Source organism: Aspergillus nomiae (genome assembly GCF_001204775.2).
Source record: "Aspergillus nomiae NRRL 13137 chromosome Unknown contig00634, whole genome shotgun sequence".
Classification (NCBI taxonomy): Eukaryota; Fungi; Ascomycota; class Eurotiomycetes; order Eurotiales; family Aspergillaceae; genus Aspergillus; species Aspergillus nomiae.
Window position 1 is genome coordinate 1 of NW_015378689.1, and position 11,854 is coordinate 11,854.

Consider the following 11,854-nt stretch of genomic DNA (forward strand, 5'->3'; position numbering starts at 1 on the left):
CCCCGGAGGGTGGAGGGGGGGTAGGGGTAATGGCCTGCATGCGAGAGATTACGACAAGCCTATCTCGTATCCATGGAGTTTCTCAGGCAACAGATATATACTTCCATTCTATCATCGTACGTACGGTATTTATATAATCGTATCTACATTCTAGCCTTCTTCAAACAATACAGCCACTTCAACTGAACAACCGTTCAAGGAGGACAGCCCCGAAATTATTCTCGACCGGCGAAGCATCCATCCTCCAAACACGGTTTCCGGCTCTCGAGCTCAACCAGAGGCCATGATCGCTGGAGTGTTCCTCGTCGCCTTCGATACGGTGTCTGTTTCGTCGGTCAACGACACACAGACCCCGGGTCCACTGTCCAGTGGTCTCAATCCGGATATCCTCCGGCGAGGTCGCGGTGGGCTTCCACCGGTCATCATCTGCGGTAATGGCATACCACACGCAGACGGGGTCATGCAAACTGAGCTCGACATCATCGCCCACCCGGCCCGTATGCAGACTCTCGACCGTGCGGAAAGTGTGGGCCATGAAGGCCGACACCCACTCGGCCAACGGCGAGCCTTTCTCCAGGTGCGGGGTGACTTTCTCACGGAACAGGCCGCGCGAGACGCCGTGGCGGAGCGTGATGTCCAGCGGGAAAATGCGCAGAGTGAGCTGCTTGCTGAGATTGGCGGGGTACTCTGGTAGACTTGAGTTGGTTGGGGTAGTGGTCCTGGGTGAAGGGGATGTCAAAGCATAGACCCGTGCAGCTGCAAATGCGTCGGCATAGGCGTTGAATTCAGCGGCCGGTGTTACCTATGTGCAGTGTTAATCTCTGGTGACCGACTTTGTCTCACGGAAAAAGTGTCCTTACATTTCCGGGTTCGTTGACAGCTCCGCCCATCACCACCACTTCCTTGACACGCAGGAATGTCTCCGGATCAGCTGCAGAGGCCAACGCGAGGTTGGTCAGAGGTCCAACTGCCACCAGAGTGACGGTGTCTGGGTCGTTTTCACGCAACACACAGAGTATCTCCTCATGTGCCCGACGCTTGGATGGGATGAATGACGGGCGTGAGGAGGTGCCCTTCGGGACTGGTTCGACTTCAACTGGATCCGCGGAAGGATCAAAGAGATGCTCCCAAGTCTCCTTAGGAGTCAGATGGGGGTGCTGGCGACTTCAATCAGTACGGCTCTCGCGAGATTGAAAGTAGCACGCTAACATACGCTGGCATGGATTCCTCCCAGACCATCGGTTCCATCTACAAGAAGTCAGCCTGGCAAAAATCACCCAGCAAATTGAGATGACCGAGAAACGTACGGAAATAGTCCGCCAGCATCTTTTGATCCTCTAGGGGATCCTCAGCACCAACCGCAACGACAGGCGGGGCGGCGCGCAGGGCACCAAACCCTTCAGGACGGCCCTGCTCCCGACGCCATTGCATCTCTCGTTCAAGGATATGGAACATCGAGACGACATTGCGAAGACAGCTACTCGTCTCAGTGTTGATCTGTAAGATGCCTGCACAATAGTACTTACCTTCTCACTTCAATATTACCGAAGGTCAAGGATATCAGCAGGACTTCAACCTCCTCTGGTGTTGCAGACAAGGCGAGTAGAAGACCGAGGATATCATCGATCCCCTTCGAAACTACAAATCAGTACTTTGCTCAGCGGGGTACGGGCAGCAGAGAAACATATATATCTCACGTACCGGGTCAGTATCAATGATGATCTTCTTAGGTGCCATGATCCAAGCTTATATCTTCTAGACCAACCGTGACTGCGACACGAAAATTATAGAATATTGTGAACAAAAATTGTCAATACTGACTTGATGGCGGAGAAAGATGATTTGGTGCCAAAGTGGGATGGTCTTGGCTTTCGTTATCACTGGTTCTCCACCATTAGTCATTGACCAAGGCCTTGCCAGGCACTCAGGTACAATACTAGTAGTAGAACATTACTGGACAATGTTGATGTGACTGTATTCAGTGTATCGAACGAAGATTCCAACACTTCGGAATTCAAGAAGCATTGCCATAGTCTACAAGTATCCTACTTCTAGCACTATGTTTATCTATCTATCGACTATCAGGTAGACATTACCTCCACCTGACGACTCGGAACGATGCCGTGAAGGGTGGACAACAGTAGGCCAAACCAAGTTTGGTTAGTCCAACTTCTGGAAGCTCGTGATGCTTTAGGTTTTGAAACCCGCAGAGGAAACACCGAATACAGAATTAGCACGGTATGAATCTGCTTGGAGAAATATTCTCTAATGGCCAGGGAACTTTTGTCACCCAAGGGGGGTTCAGAGACGTACACAACTCCACGGTCCCCAAGCCTCCAGGTCGGCTAGCGACAGCCATCGGGACTATTAGCGGTTCCTCAACGTGCTATTTGTCAAATTCCCCATGGTCCTCCCGAAGGAGGGTTGGACGACGTTACATTTACTCACTCTAAGCAGGCAACCGAGCTGTCTACTCAGTCTCAGCAAGAAAGATGCTGCGGACTCGAGGAAGCCTCGTGGCTCTTTGTATGTACAGACCCAATATGCATGAGGTTGGGATGACTCTTTCAGCGTGGCATGAATGGTTGGTCCCCTGCAAGGGATTTATTTGTTGAAGCGCTGAACTGAATTCCTCTCCTTTGTCTTGAATCTAAGCGTAAGAATGATATTGAGAAACGGGTAAACACCGGAATTGAGGCGATGTGGCCTGTTCTCGAGTTGGCACGTACCGTACCATACATACATTACCTACACAGGTGCTTCGTCTGAGGACTCTAGAAGTCCGTACTAATACTCCTAGTACTCATTGTTAATACCGGCCTGTACGGTAATATTTCTCCGCTTTCTTTCAGTGGGCGTCATCTGCAGCGTAATGTGAATACCACCAATTACATGCATGCATGGAGGCAGTGAAGCAGCAATGGACATGAATCGCTAAACATTATTCGTGCACACGAGAATCCGCCGTCAAACTTTTGTCTAGACGTCCATCGACAGGGATTGAATGGGGATTGGTTGAAGATCTCTCCCCGCGCAGAGCAATTTGCCCCTGGTGATGGAGGTAATATGTAGTAATTGATACTATCTCCATTCTCCGGTTTTATGACCAATTGTTTCTGGAAACTCTTAGCTCCGTTCGCTAGCTGGATAAGAATCCTTTGCTGACCCCAATTGGGTCATTAGTGTCGGTGCGGACGGTTGAATTATGCTCCCAATGAAAGGAGAAGGGGAGGAGAAAAGAGTATTTCTTAGAAACAGACAGATAGAGGAGACAACCCAAACACCACCCTTGTCAAAACGCCACCAACATGATCAAGATGTACCATGACCAAGTAAATCAGCACTGGATGGTTGCTCCTATCAGACTCGGTGGAAGTGGAGAAAAACAGATGGAGGTGCGGGTGTTGGCGCGCAGACCATTGAACTAATATTCGCCAGTAGGTAATTAAATTCACTGCCGGATGACCGCTAGTAAGAAAGGTCACCCCTTCATCTCAAGCGTGTCCTCTTCTACCACTCGTCCTCCTTCACCTCCTCCTTTCCCCTTCACCCTCCCCTATATCTTTCTCTTTTCCCTCACCCCCCTCCATTTTCGTCCGACCGCAATTCGTCCCGCCCCATTGTCAATTCCTCCTCCACGGTTTGGTTGAGGTTGCTAGGCGGTTCGATGTTCCTTGGTTGATTCCCGCTTTTTTCGCCTCCCAACGCCCTCGAAGCGCACTCGACATCGTAGCTCAACCCCGGCCTCGGTCTGGCTATCCACAAAGAGCTGAAGCACCTCGAGATCATTCAAATAGCCTTCCAAAGAAGTGCCTGACTTGCTGCAGACAAGAGCTACAGCAATTCATCAACCAGCATCCGCGCTGCGACGCAATCTGGCCTTTGGGAGAAAGTTGACATTTGGCTTTCCCCTTGTATTCCAACCACCCATTGTGTCGTCATTCCCCAGCCTAATGATTTGAAGCTGAATTAACGACCCGCGAGAGATCGCTTGCTACTTGTTTCCACTTTCCCCCCTTACCTTTTCTTTTCCCGCCCCTTTTGCAGCTATCCGCATCGGATTCTTGCAATCACATTTTGCGCCCAGTTCCATTACGCGCGTGGACTTCTGTCGCAAAGACGAATCTTGATTATCATTTGGAACGTATCTTGTTTGACTCTCTGATCACGATTTTGCTACGTTTTCTCAAGAATACATATTGATCGTATGCTTAGCCCCGCAAGAGTTATCAAGTCACCATTGATCATTGACTAACGCAAAGTGGATATAGTTTTGACGATGATGAATCCTTACCTCAGTTGGGCTATTCTGCTCGTGGTAGCAGGTGGCCTGGGCTGGTACTACAATGGTCCTGTCCCCAAAACTAAAGCCCCCATAAAACCTATCGTGGAGAAGGCCGAGAACGCGGTGGGCGCGAAGAAACCCAAGAAGAAGACGAAGAAGTCTCCGGAACCGTCTCCTGCCCCCGCTAAGGCAGAGGAAAAGCCAGTGCAGACTCCCAAGATCGAGGAGGCTGATGTGGCGGATGAGGAAATCGACAAGAAAGAGATGGCCAAGCGCTTTGCCGCTGTGAAGAACGGTGCTCCCCTTAAGGAAAGCAACAAGGACAAGGCTCAAAAGAAGAAGAACAAGAAGGGAACGTCCAGTCAGCCCGCCGCTAGCAACAACGAGCGATCTGCCTCCCGCGTCTCTACTCGTACCTCATCCACTACCGGAGCCGAGGCCGATGATGACCTCTCTCCAGCTGGATCCCCTAAGGTTAATGCCAGTGCGTCTGCTGCTGGATACGTTTCTGACATGCTTGAGGCTCCTGCCCCAGCAGCGTCAGTTCTCCGTGTGACGGGCTCTTTGGAATCGGATTCCCAGAAGAAGAAGCAGAAGCCTCAATCCTTCAAGCAGGTTGAAACCAAGAAGCAACGCCAACAGCGCCTGAAGAACGAAGCCCGGAAGCAGCAGGTCCAGGAAGCTGAGGAGGAGAGACGTAAATTGCTGGAGAAGCAGCTCCACACCGCTCGCGAATCTGAGCGCCGTGAAGCTGCCAAGTCCAAGCCAGCTGCTCAACCTAATGCCTGGCAGACTCAGAGCGCGAACAAGGTTACCAATGGCAATGTTACCAATGGCACTCACAAGACTGCTCCGGCCCCTAAGGTTGAACTGTTAGACACATTCGAACCTGAAAACTCGTCCGCTGCTGCATCCTCCAAGGAATGGGATCAGGGTCTCCCATCTGAAGAGGAGCAGATGCGCATTCTCGGCGCAGGGAACGGTGAGGACCAGTGGACCACCGTGGCTAGCAAGAAGATCAAGAAGAAGGGCGTCAAAGCCGATGACAGCGAAGTCAGCGCTGTTGAAGACCAGCCTACCCCGGTCGCACCTGCACCTGCACCTGTTGAGCCCAAGGTGAAGATCACTCCTACCTACCTTCCTGATGTCCTCCGCTCCGGAAAGAAGGGACATCCTCTCGACTCCGATTGGGCTGCTTGAGCAGCCTTGGAGCTTCTTAAAGAACTGAAAAGGTACATGGTTTAGGTGTATCTTTCGGGAATTTTTTTTCTCATGGAAATCTTTTCGATTTCACTGTATGTATTATTCATGGCTTCGGCGTTCGGGGTCTTTTATCACACTAAAAATGCACCACGCAGCCGGCGAGGTGTGATTTCTTCTGCGATGTCAGCACAGGGAACATCAGCCTCAACCACCCAAAACCAAGAAAAAACCCCTAAAAAATAGAGCCGTGTAATATTTTATTTTTATTTTTTCTCCTTCTCTTATTTGTGTACTGCTCGGATTTTCGAATTCTTGTTTTGTTTTATAACACATTTTGTTATCTGATCGATAATTATGGACGAAAAGACGTTTGATCTATGACCGGATCTCGGGTTTGCGCAACAATACCAAGCTTATTACTTATTATATCCTTTCCCGATTGCTTTGTTTGTGGACTTAGACCTTCATTCCTTTGCTTGGTCCAATGCCCCTGCGTTGAGGGCCCGGCATTTTGCATGGAATATGACAGTGGAGGCCTTGATGGGGGAGCATGGATCAAGATCCGCAAGGGTTTGTCCCCGCAAAAGCCACCTGGCCTTTTCTTTGTGCCGGGGTGGTCTGGGTTCGTTGCGTTTACTATTTCCTGATTTACTTTGAGTGCGGTGTTTATTGTTCCCTGGATCTGGGATTTAATGCGTTCTCCGCTTTTTTTTTTTTTCTTTTTTTTTTGTGCTGGATATATTTGTTTTGGATCCATCGTAGTTCTTAATCCGGCAAAGAATGGGCCAATTTGGGAATGACGATCATATAGTCCGTGATGTGCAGTGGGGATCCGTGTGGTATCTCTCATGTACTGTATGTTCGTACTCGGTACTTACTTTGTAGTCGGGTAGTCGGGGGTAGAACGAACGATCTGCCATGGGAAGTAGCCTACAACGAAACGAAAGGCTGACTCTGAGTACTCAAAGTTGCGACGGGTTTTAAAAATAGAATGGTTGTTCTTGAAGAGAGACTATAATTGCAGGAGGCAGTGTGGGATCTTCTTGTTCTGCATATGTCGTCAGAGAACCCCTTGAGATGGCTTGGCAACCATGCCTCAACGGGACTAGCAGCGAGTTCCGGTCATCGTGGCCTGAACTGCAGGGCCGCCGTGAAAGTCACGGGCAACGAACCAACGGATGCAACTTGTTGTTTTGTCCTCTTCTCTTTCGCATCATTCGTTCTTTCGGTCTTCTCTGCTATTTACTCTTCCTTTCCCTCCCTTCTTCTCGTCCTCTTCTTTCGTGGGAATTTCGTCTATTCTGATTGTCACTTATTTTCATCCTCTAACACATCCTTTCCTTATTTCTTATTTACCAACCCCTCGTGGCTAGCTCCCGAGGTTCCTATTCTCGGTACCTCTCTCATACTCCTACTTGGTCGAACTTCTCCCATTAAACAACAATTTCCGCTATGGCGCAAATCCGCGGCACCGCGGGATACAATCTCGGTCACCAAAATCCCTTCGGCGGACCTGGTCGCGCAGAGGCTACAAGTGACCCTAGCCCCTTGGATGCCATTCGGGAACAGACTAGCAAGATTGAAGATTGGTTGGACACGTTGGCAGATCCCGTCAAACCGTATGTGGTCTCTTCGAGCGTTTGCCCTTTCAATTCATTCCGTTGTTTTCCCAGCGAACTACAAGGGAAATACAAGCAACTACCAGAATAATAGTTTGGACTCGCACCGCTAACACGGTGTCTTCGGTCTACAGGTATCTACCAGCCATTGGCCGTTTCCTGATCGTTGTCACTTTCATTGAGGACAGTTTGCGAATCATTACACAATGGAGCGACCAGCTCCTCTACCTGCGGGAATACCGTAAAAGTAAGCTTGCTCTTGCCACTCACAGCAACGGTGATCATTGCTGCACAGTGAGCCCTAGTGCCTCCGGGTTAACCATCTTCAGTTCCGTGGGGCATCACACACACCTTCCTCATTTTCAATGTACTCGCTATGTCGATATGCTCATTCCTGGTTATTGCTCGTAAACACACTGAAATCGCTGTCGCCGGTCTGTTGGGTGTCGTCGTCACCCAGGGCCTTGGATATGGACTCATCTTCGACCTCAACTTCTTCCTCCGTAACCTGAGTGTTATCGGCGGTCTCCTCATGGTTCTCTCCGACTCATGGGTCCGCAAGAAGTTTGTTCCGGCTGGTTTGCCCCAGCTTGATGAGAAGGACCGCAAGATGTACGTTCAGTTCGCTGGTCGTGTCCTGCTCATCTTCCTCTTCGTCGGATTCGTCTTCTCCGGCCAGTGGAGCTTCTGGCGCATTCTGGTCAGCTTGTTCGGCCTCGTCGCATGCGTTATGGTCATTGTGGGATTCAAGGCCAAGTGGAGCGCAATCATCCTGGTGGTGTTGCTGAGCGTCTTCAACATTTTGGTCAACAACTTCTGGACCGTATGTATACCTTTATTGATATGAGTATATCTAATCACTAATGGCTTCTTAGCTCCACCCCCACCACCCCCACAAGGATTTCGCCAAGTACGATTTCTTCCAGATCCTGTCTATTGTGTAAGTTGCACTTATCCCTGTCTCGCCTTAATGTGAACCGCAGTCACTAACCGTTTCCTCTAGCGGTGGTCTCTTGCTTCTGGTCAACATGGGCCCCGGCCAATTGAGTATGGACGAGAAGAAGAAGGTCTACTAAACCGGGCTCAACCGAACGCGGAAAATGGGGAGCGAGAAAGGCAGAAAGACAGAAAAAACAAAAATGAAATCCAAATGGGCCACTGAGTGGATGCGCATGTGTGCTACGTACTCATGACATGTTTCTTATGGGCTACCGAAAGCATCTCTATCTCTATCATTATATGATCCTTTTTTTTCACGTTCATCTTCTCAGCATTGTTCCGGAATCTGTTTCCCCACATATAGTTCAATCATTGTGTACTGGCTATAAGCTCGTGATATATTGGCTACAACCCATCATTTGCTCACTCACAATATACCTCAAATCATGCGCGTTTTTCCTTTTTTCCAGACCGCATGACGTAACCAGGTCTTTTCATTCTAGGAGGTCTATGGAGATTTCGGAGTACTCAGTATAGACCCATTCCAATTCATCTACTATCAAGATACAGCTCAACATTGAAAGATTCATGATTTATACCATATCATTATAATGACCAACAAACACCCAGGAAGATAAAAATTAAATCGTTACAACGCAGGCAATCGCGAAAAACATGTATTAAATGATATTAAAAGATATTATACATGGAACATGAGGATGGGGCTTCAGGACAAATGCATAGTTGAGAACAAAGGTCAAAGAACAATTCAGACAACGGAGAAAGAAAATGCGTTTGAAACTAGAGAAGGTAATCTGCGCTGGGAATGAACGGATGGATGGAATTTTGCAGGGATGGTATGTATGTATAGGTACTGTATGTTATGGAGACAACGGATAAAACAACAGTCACAGAAAGTCTTTAGTAATCTTGTTCGTTTCTGGTGGTCCTGCCATGCACATAACAACGGGACTTCTTCGGGGTAACTGGTTTGCTCCAATGCATAGAGAATCGATAGGATGATAAAGAACGGAACGATCGCTTTTGTCTGCTGTTAACGCCGAGAAAAACCAGGTATCAAGGTGTATCGGAGTGTCTGAGATCAGAATTCGAGGAAGAAACAGAATCGAGGCTAGAAAGTTGCTTTGAGGAATCGAATACTACCGCTATATGTCCATGCTCCAGCGCCACGGCCGTATCTGTTCCAGATCACCGAATCCGACTTCCTCATGGGGGTCGGAAATCTCCAAATGCAATAATTCAACTTTCTTGTCCTCCCGATGCAGGTTAGATAATGTCTTCGACACATGCGGTCGGAACAGTTTGCTACCGTCATCGGCTTCCTTGGACATCGGTCGGGATATCGGTGTCTGCGGGGACTGTATCGAAACCCTTGGGGATTCTATGTCATCGGAGTCAATCGAAGCTAACGAAGACGAATCTGACCGTGACCGTAGAGACGACGCTATGACCAAATTAGACTCATCACGCCCGTACGTAAAGGGGGAGGGTGATCTGTATTCGCGGCTATCCTTGGGTTCAGGCGTCTTCAGAGGTCGAGGATCATCGTCGTCATCGTCATCATCATCGTCAAGGTGGGCGAACGGAGGACGAACTCTGGCGGGTTTCTTTTCCACATTCTGGGTAGATAAGGGAGGTAGTGGGGTTCGATCGGAGGTCTTGTTGGTACTCTTTTCGCGGGTTAAGGAGGGGTCGCTGGTACTACTCTTCTGGGTAGGGAAACGATCTTTTCCGGCCATTACCCTAGCGCTAGGTACAGGTTGCAGCATCCATCGCGTCTCGGCCCTAGACTTGGGTCCACTGACGATAGGCGGATGGAGATCGTTGACTGGAGGCACCCGTGCGATATAGTATTTGCTGGGTTCGTGGGCATTCGCTTTCCCGCTACCTGATAATCCAACCGACGAGCCCTTCACCTCCACTTCTTCACCCCATAACGGCTCGTCTTCGCGCTGATATCGCATGCGGTTCCACCGTTCCTCAATCGGTTGCATCAGACTACTCTTGTCCTTCTTTTGTGACGCACGTACATCCTGACAGGAGGTTGCGGAGATTCCATCCGTGTTCCAACTATCCGTGCGACGATGCGCAGACCGGTTGCCACCTCTTCTTGCTGGGGGGCCGGGGCCTAACGCAATTTCCTCCGCCCATCCGGCATTGGTGCTGAAGGCGGTTGGTTGGGGGAACGGCCGAGGTTGGTCGGCGATGATCTCTTCGTTCTTCTCCTTTTCGCGACGGGATCGAGCGGCTTCGGCTTCCTTCATGCGTTTTCGACGATCGACTTTCTCGGCACATGGTGTACAGGTGGCATAGTAGAAGACTGCCGACTGAGCGCCTCGCCACAGCCACATGGTTGAGCTGGGGAGGTTGGAGGGAGGTTGGGAGCGGTGAGGAAGATTCGCAGGTCAACTGATAGCGACACTGGCCAAAAACGTATGGCACTCACGAGAACAGAGAGGCCCGAGGGCACCGGTAAATATGTCTCGATGTTTGTCGTGTCGCTGACAGCAACATGAAGGGCGTCTAGTTTGATAGCGGGTGGGACGGGGGAGACAGTTTAAAACGGAGATCGCCCAGCGACCTACAACGTTGGAGAAAGAACTTGAAGTAATACCAACGTAACGGGCAAATCCAAAAGTATACGTGGGACAGCGACACGAAAACAATTGGAGGAATAGAACAAAGGACGACGACAAAAAAATAGAATAAAAGAACAACAGCAATAACAACAGACTAGACAATGAGGAAGAGCGATAGAGAGAGAGAGAGAGAGAAGTAGAAAGGAGGAGTAAGAGAGAGAGAGAGAGAGAGAGAGGTCAGGGAAAGCAGGAGGGCGAGAGATGGTTGGGCGATGTTGCACTTGGCAGGGGCGGGGCGCGCGGCAGAGGAGAAACGGCGCTACCAGATTGTCTGGGAGTTTTCTAGGAGTAGTTAGTTGAACGTCTGTGTCGACGATCTCGCGGAGAGGGTCATTTGTTTACGGTGGTGGCCGTACTCCGTATTCTCTCAGTCCTTATATCCTTCTCCACTCGGGTCGACGTTCGGATTGTGGCGGAGTGGAAAAGAAACCCAAGAAACCCAAGAAAAACGATTGATGCGGATAAGACTTCTCAACCCCTCACTTTTGAGACGCAGGTTAAAAATAATAATAAACAATTGGGCAGCGAAACCAATTGCATACCGCACAATGTGTCCGCAAGCGATTGACGGTTGAAATTCTTGGTGAAACGCAAGGTCCAATCTAGTTGACGCCGGCCAGCGTTAGTGGGAGTTATCAGTGGGAGTTAGTCGTTCGTATCTGGTTGCCTACGCCCGGAACGAAAGACGGTCCAAATTCTCGCCAAGCCTGAAACACGACAACCACGCTCAATCAGTCCATTTTTAACGCAGATTCATGTCATTCATTCATCAGCTAGGAAAGGCCACTGCATTCTCTGCATAGGACATCAGATTGGGTTCCACTCGCCCCCAATCAGCGTGCGGACATTGCAATGCGCATACATAGGTATACAGAGGTATACATTGTTGAGATCCATGATTCATCATCATCCACTCCCTCAGATTCTTGCGGGCGTACTCCGTTGTCGAGGACCGACCATCCTGAAAACAATGTACTTGCTGTCTCCCTTGTTGTGATCCATCCGCCTTCATCTCCTCCCTCTCTCTCTCTCTCTCTCATCCTGCCTCCCTCTCCCTTTTCATCCCCTGCCCCTTTTTCCTCCTGATGTCACCAAGTAAAACCTCAGGAGCCGTAGCGCCAGTATTTTTGACCTAAGATCGCATTTTT

The 11,854-nt window shown here is 49.6% G+C and overlaps 4 protein-coding genes across 4 annotated transcripts; 2 read left to right on the plus strand and 2 right to left on the minus strand.

The window, feature by feature from the left end:
* Window positions 1-178: 178 nt before the first annotated feature.
* On the minus strand, window positions 179-1,737 carry ANOM_011444 (putative nucleoside hydrolase; the record flags this gene model as incomplete). The annotated part of the gene is made up of 6 exons (XM_015556700.1): window positions 179-802; window positions 861-1,157; window positions 1,214-1,248; window positions 1,308-1,477; window positions 1,527-1,630; window positions 1,702-1,737. The coding sequence occupies 6 exons, from the start codon at window positions 1,735-1,737 to the stop codon at window positions 179-181; spliced, it is 1,266 nt and encodes a 421-aa protein (XP_015401241.1).
* A 2,542-nt stretch (window positions 1,738-4,279) lies between these two features.
* Window positions 4,280-5,485, plus strand: ANOM_011445 (uncharacterized protein; the record flags this gene model as incomplete). Its single annotated transcript, XM_015556701.1, has 1 exon — window positions 4,280-5,485. The coding sequence occupies one exon, from the start codon at window positions 4,280-4,282 to the stop codon at window positions 5,483-5,485; it is 1,206 nt and encodes a 401-aa protein (XP_015401240.1).
* Window positions 5,486-6,940: 1,455 nt separating this feature from the next.
* On the plus strand, window positions 6,941-8,183 carry ANOM_011446 (protein ERV29; the record flags this gene model as incomplete). The annotated part of the gene is made up of 5 exons (XM_015556702.1): window positions 6,941-7,107; window positions 7,242-7,384; window positions 7,437-7,930; window positions 7,983-8,047; window positions 8,111-8,183. 5 exons carry the CDS (start codon window positions 6,941-6,943, stop codon window positions 8,181-8,183), a joined length of 942 nt encoding a protein of 313 aa, XP_015401243.1.
* Window positions 8,184-9,212: 1,029 nt separating this feature from the next.
* Window positions 9,213-10,418, minus strand: ANOM_011447 (uncharacterized protein; the record flags this gene model as incomplete). The annotated part of the gene is made up of 1 exon (XM_015556703.1): window positions 9,213-10,418. One exon carries the CDS (start codon window positions 10,416-10,418, stop codon window positions 9,213-9,215), a length of 1,206 nt encoding a protein of 401 aa, XP_015401242.1.
* Window positions 10,419-11,854: the final 1,436 nt, after the last annotated feature.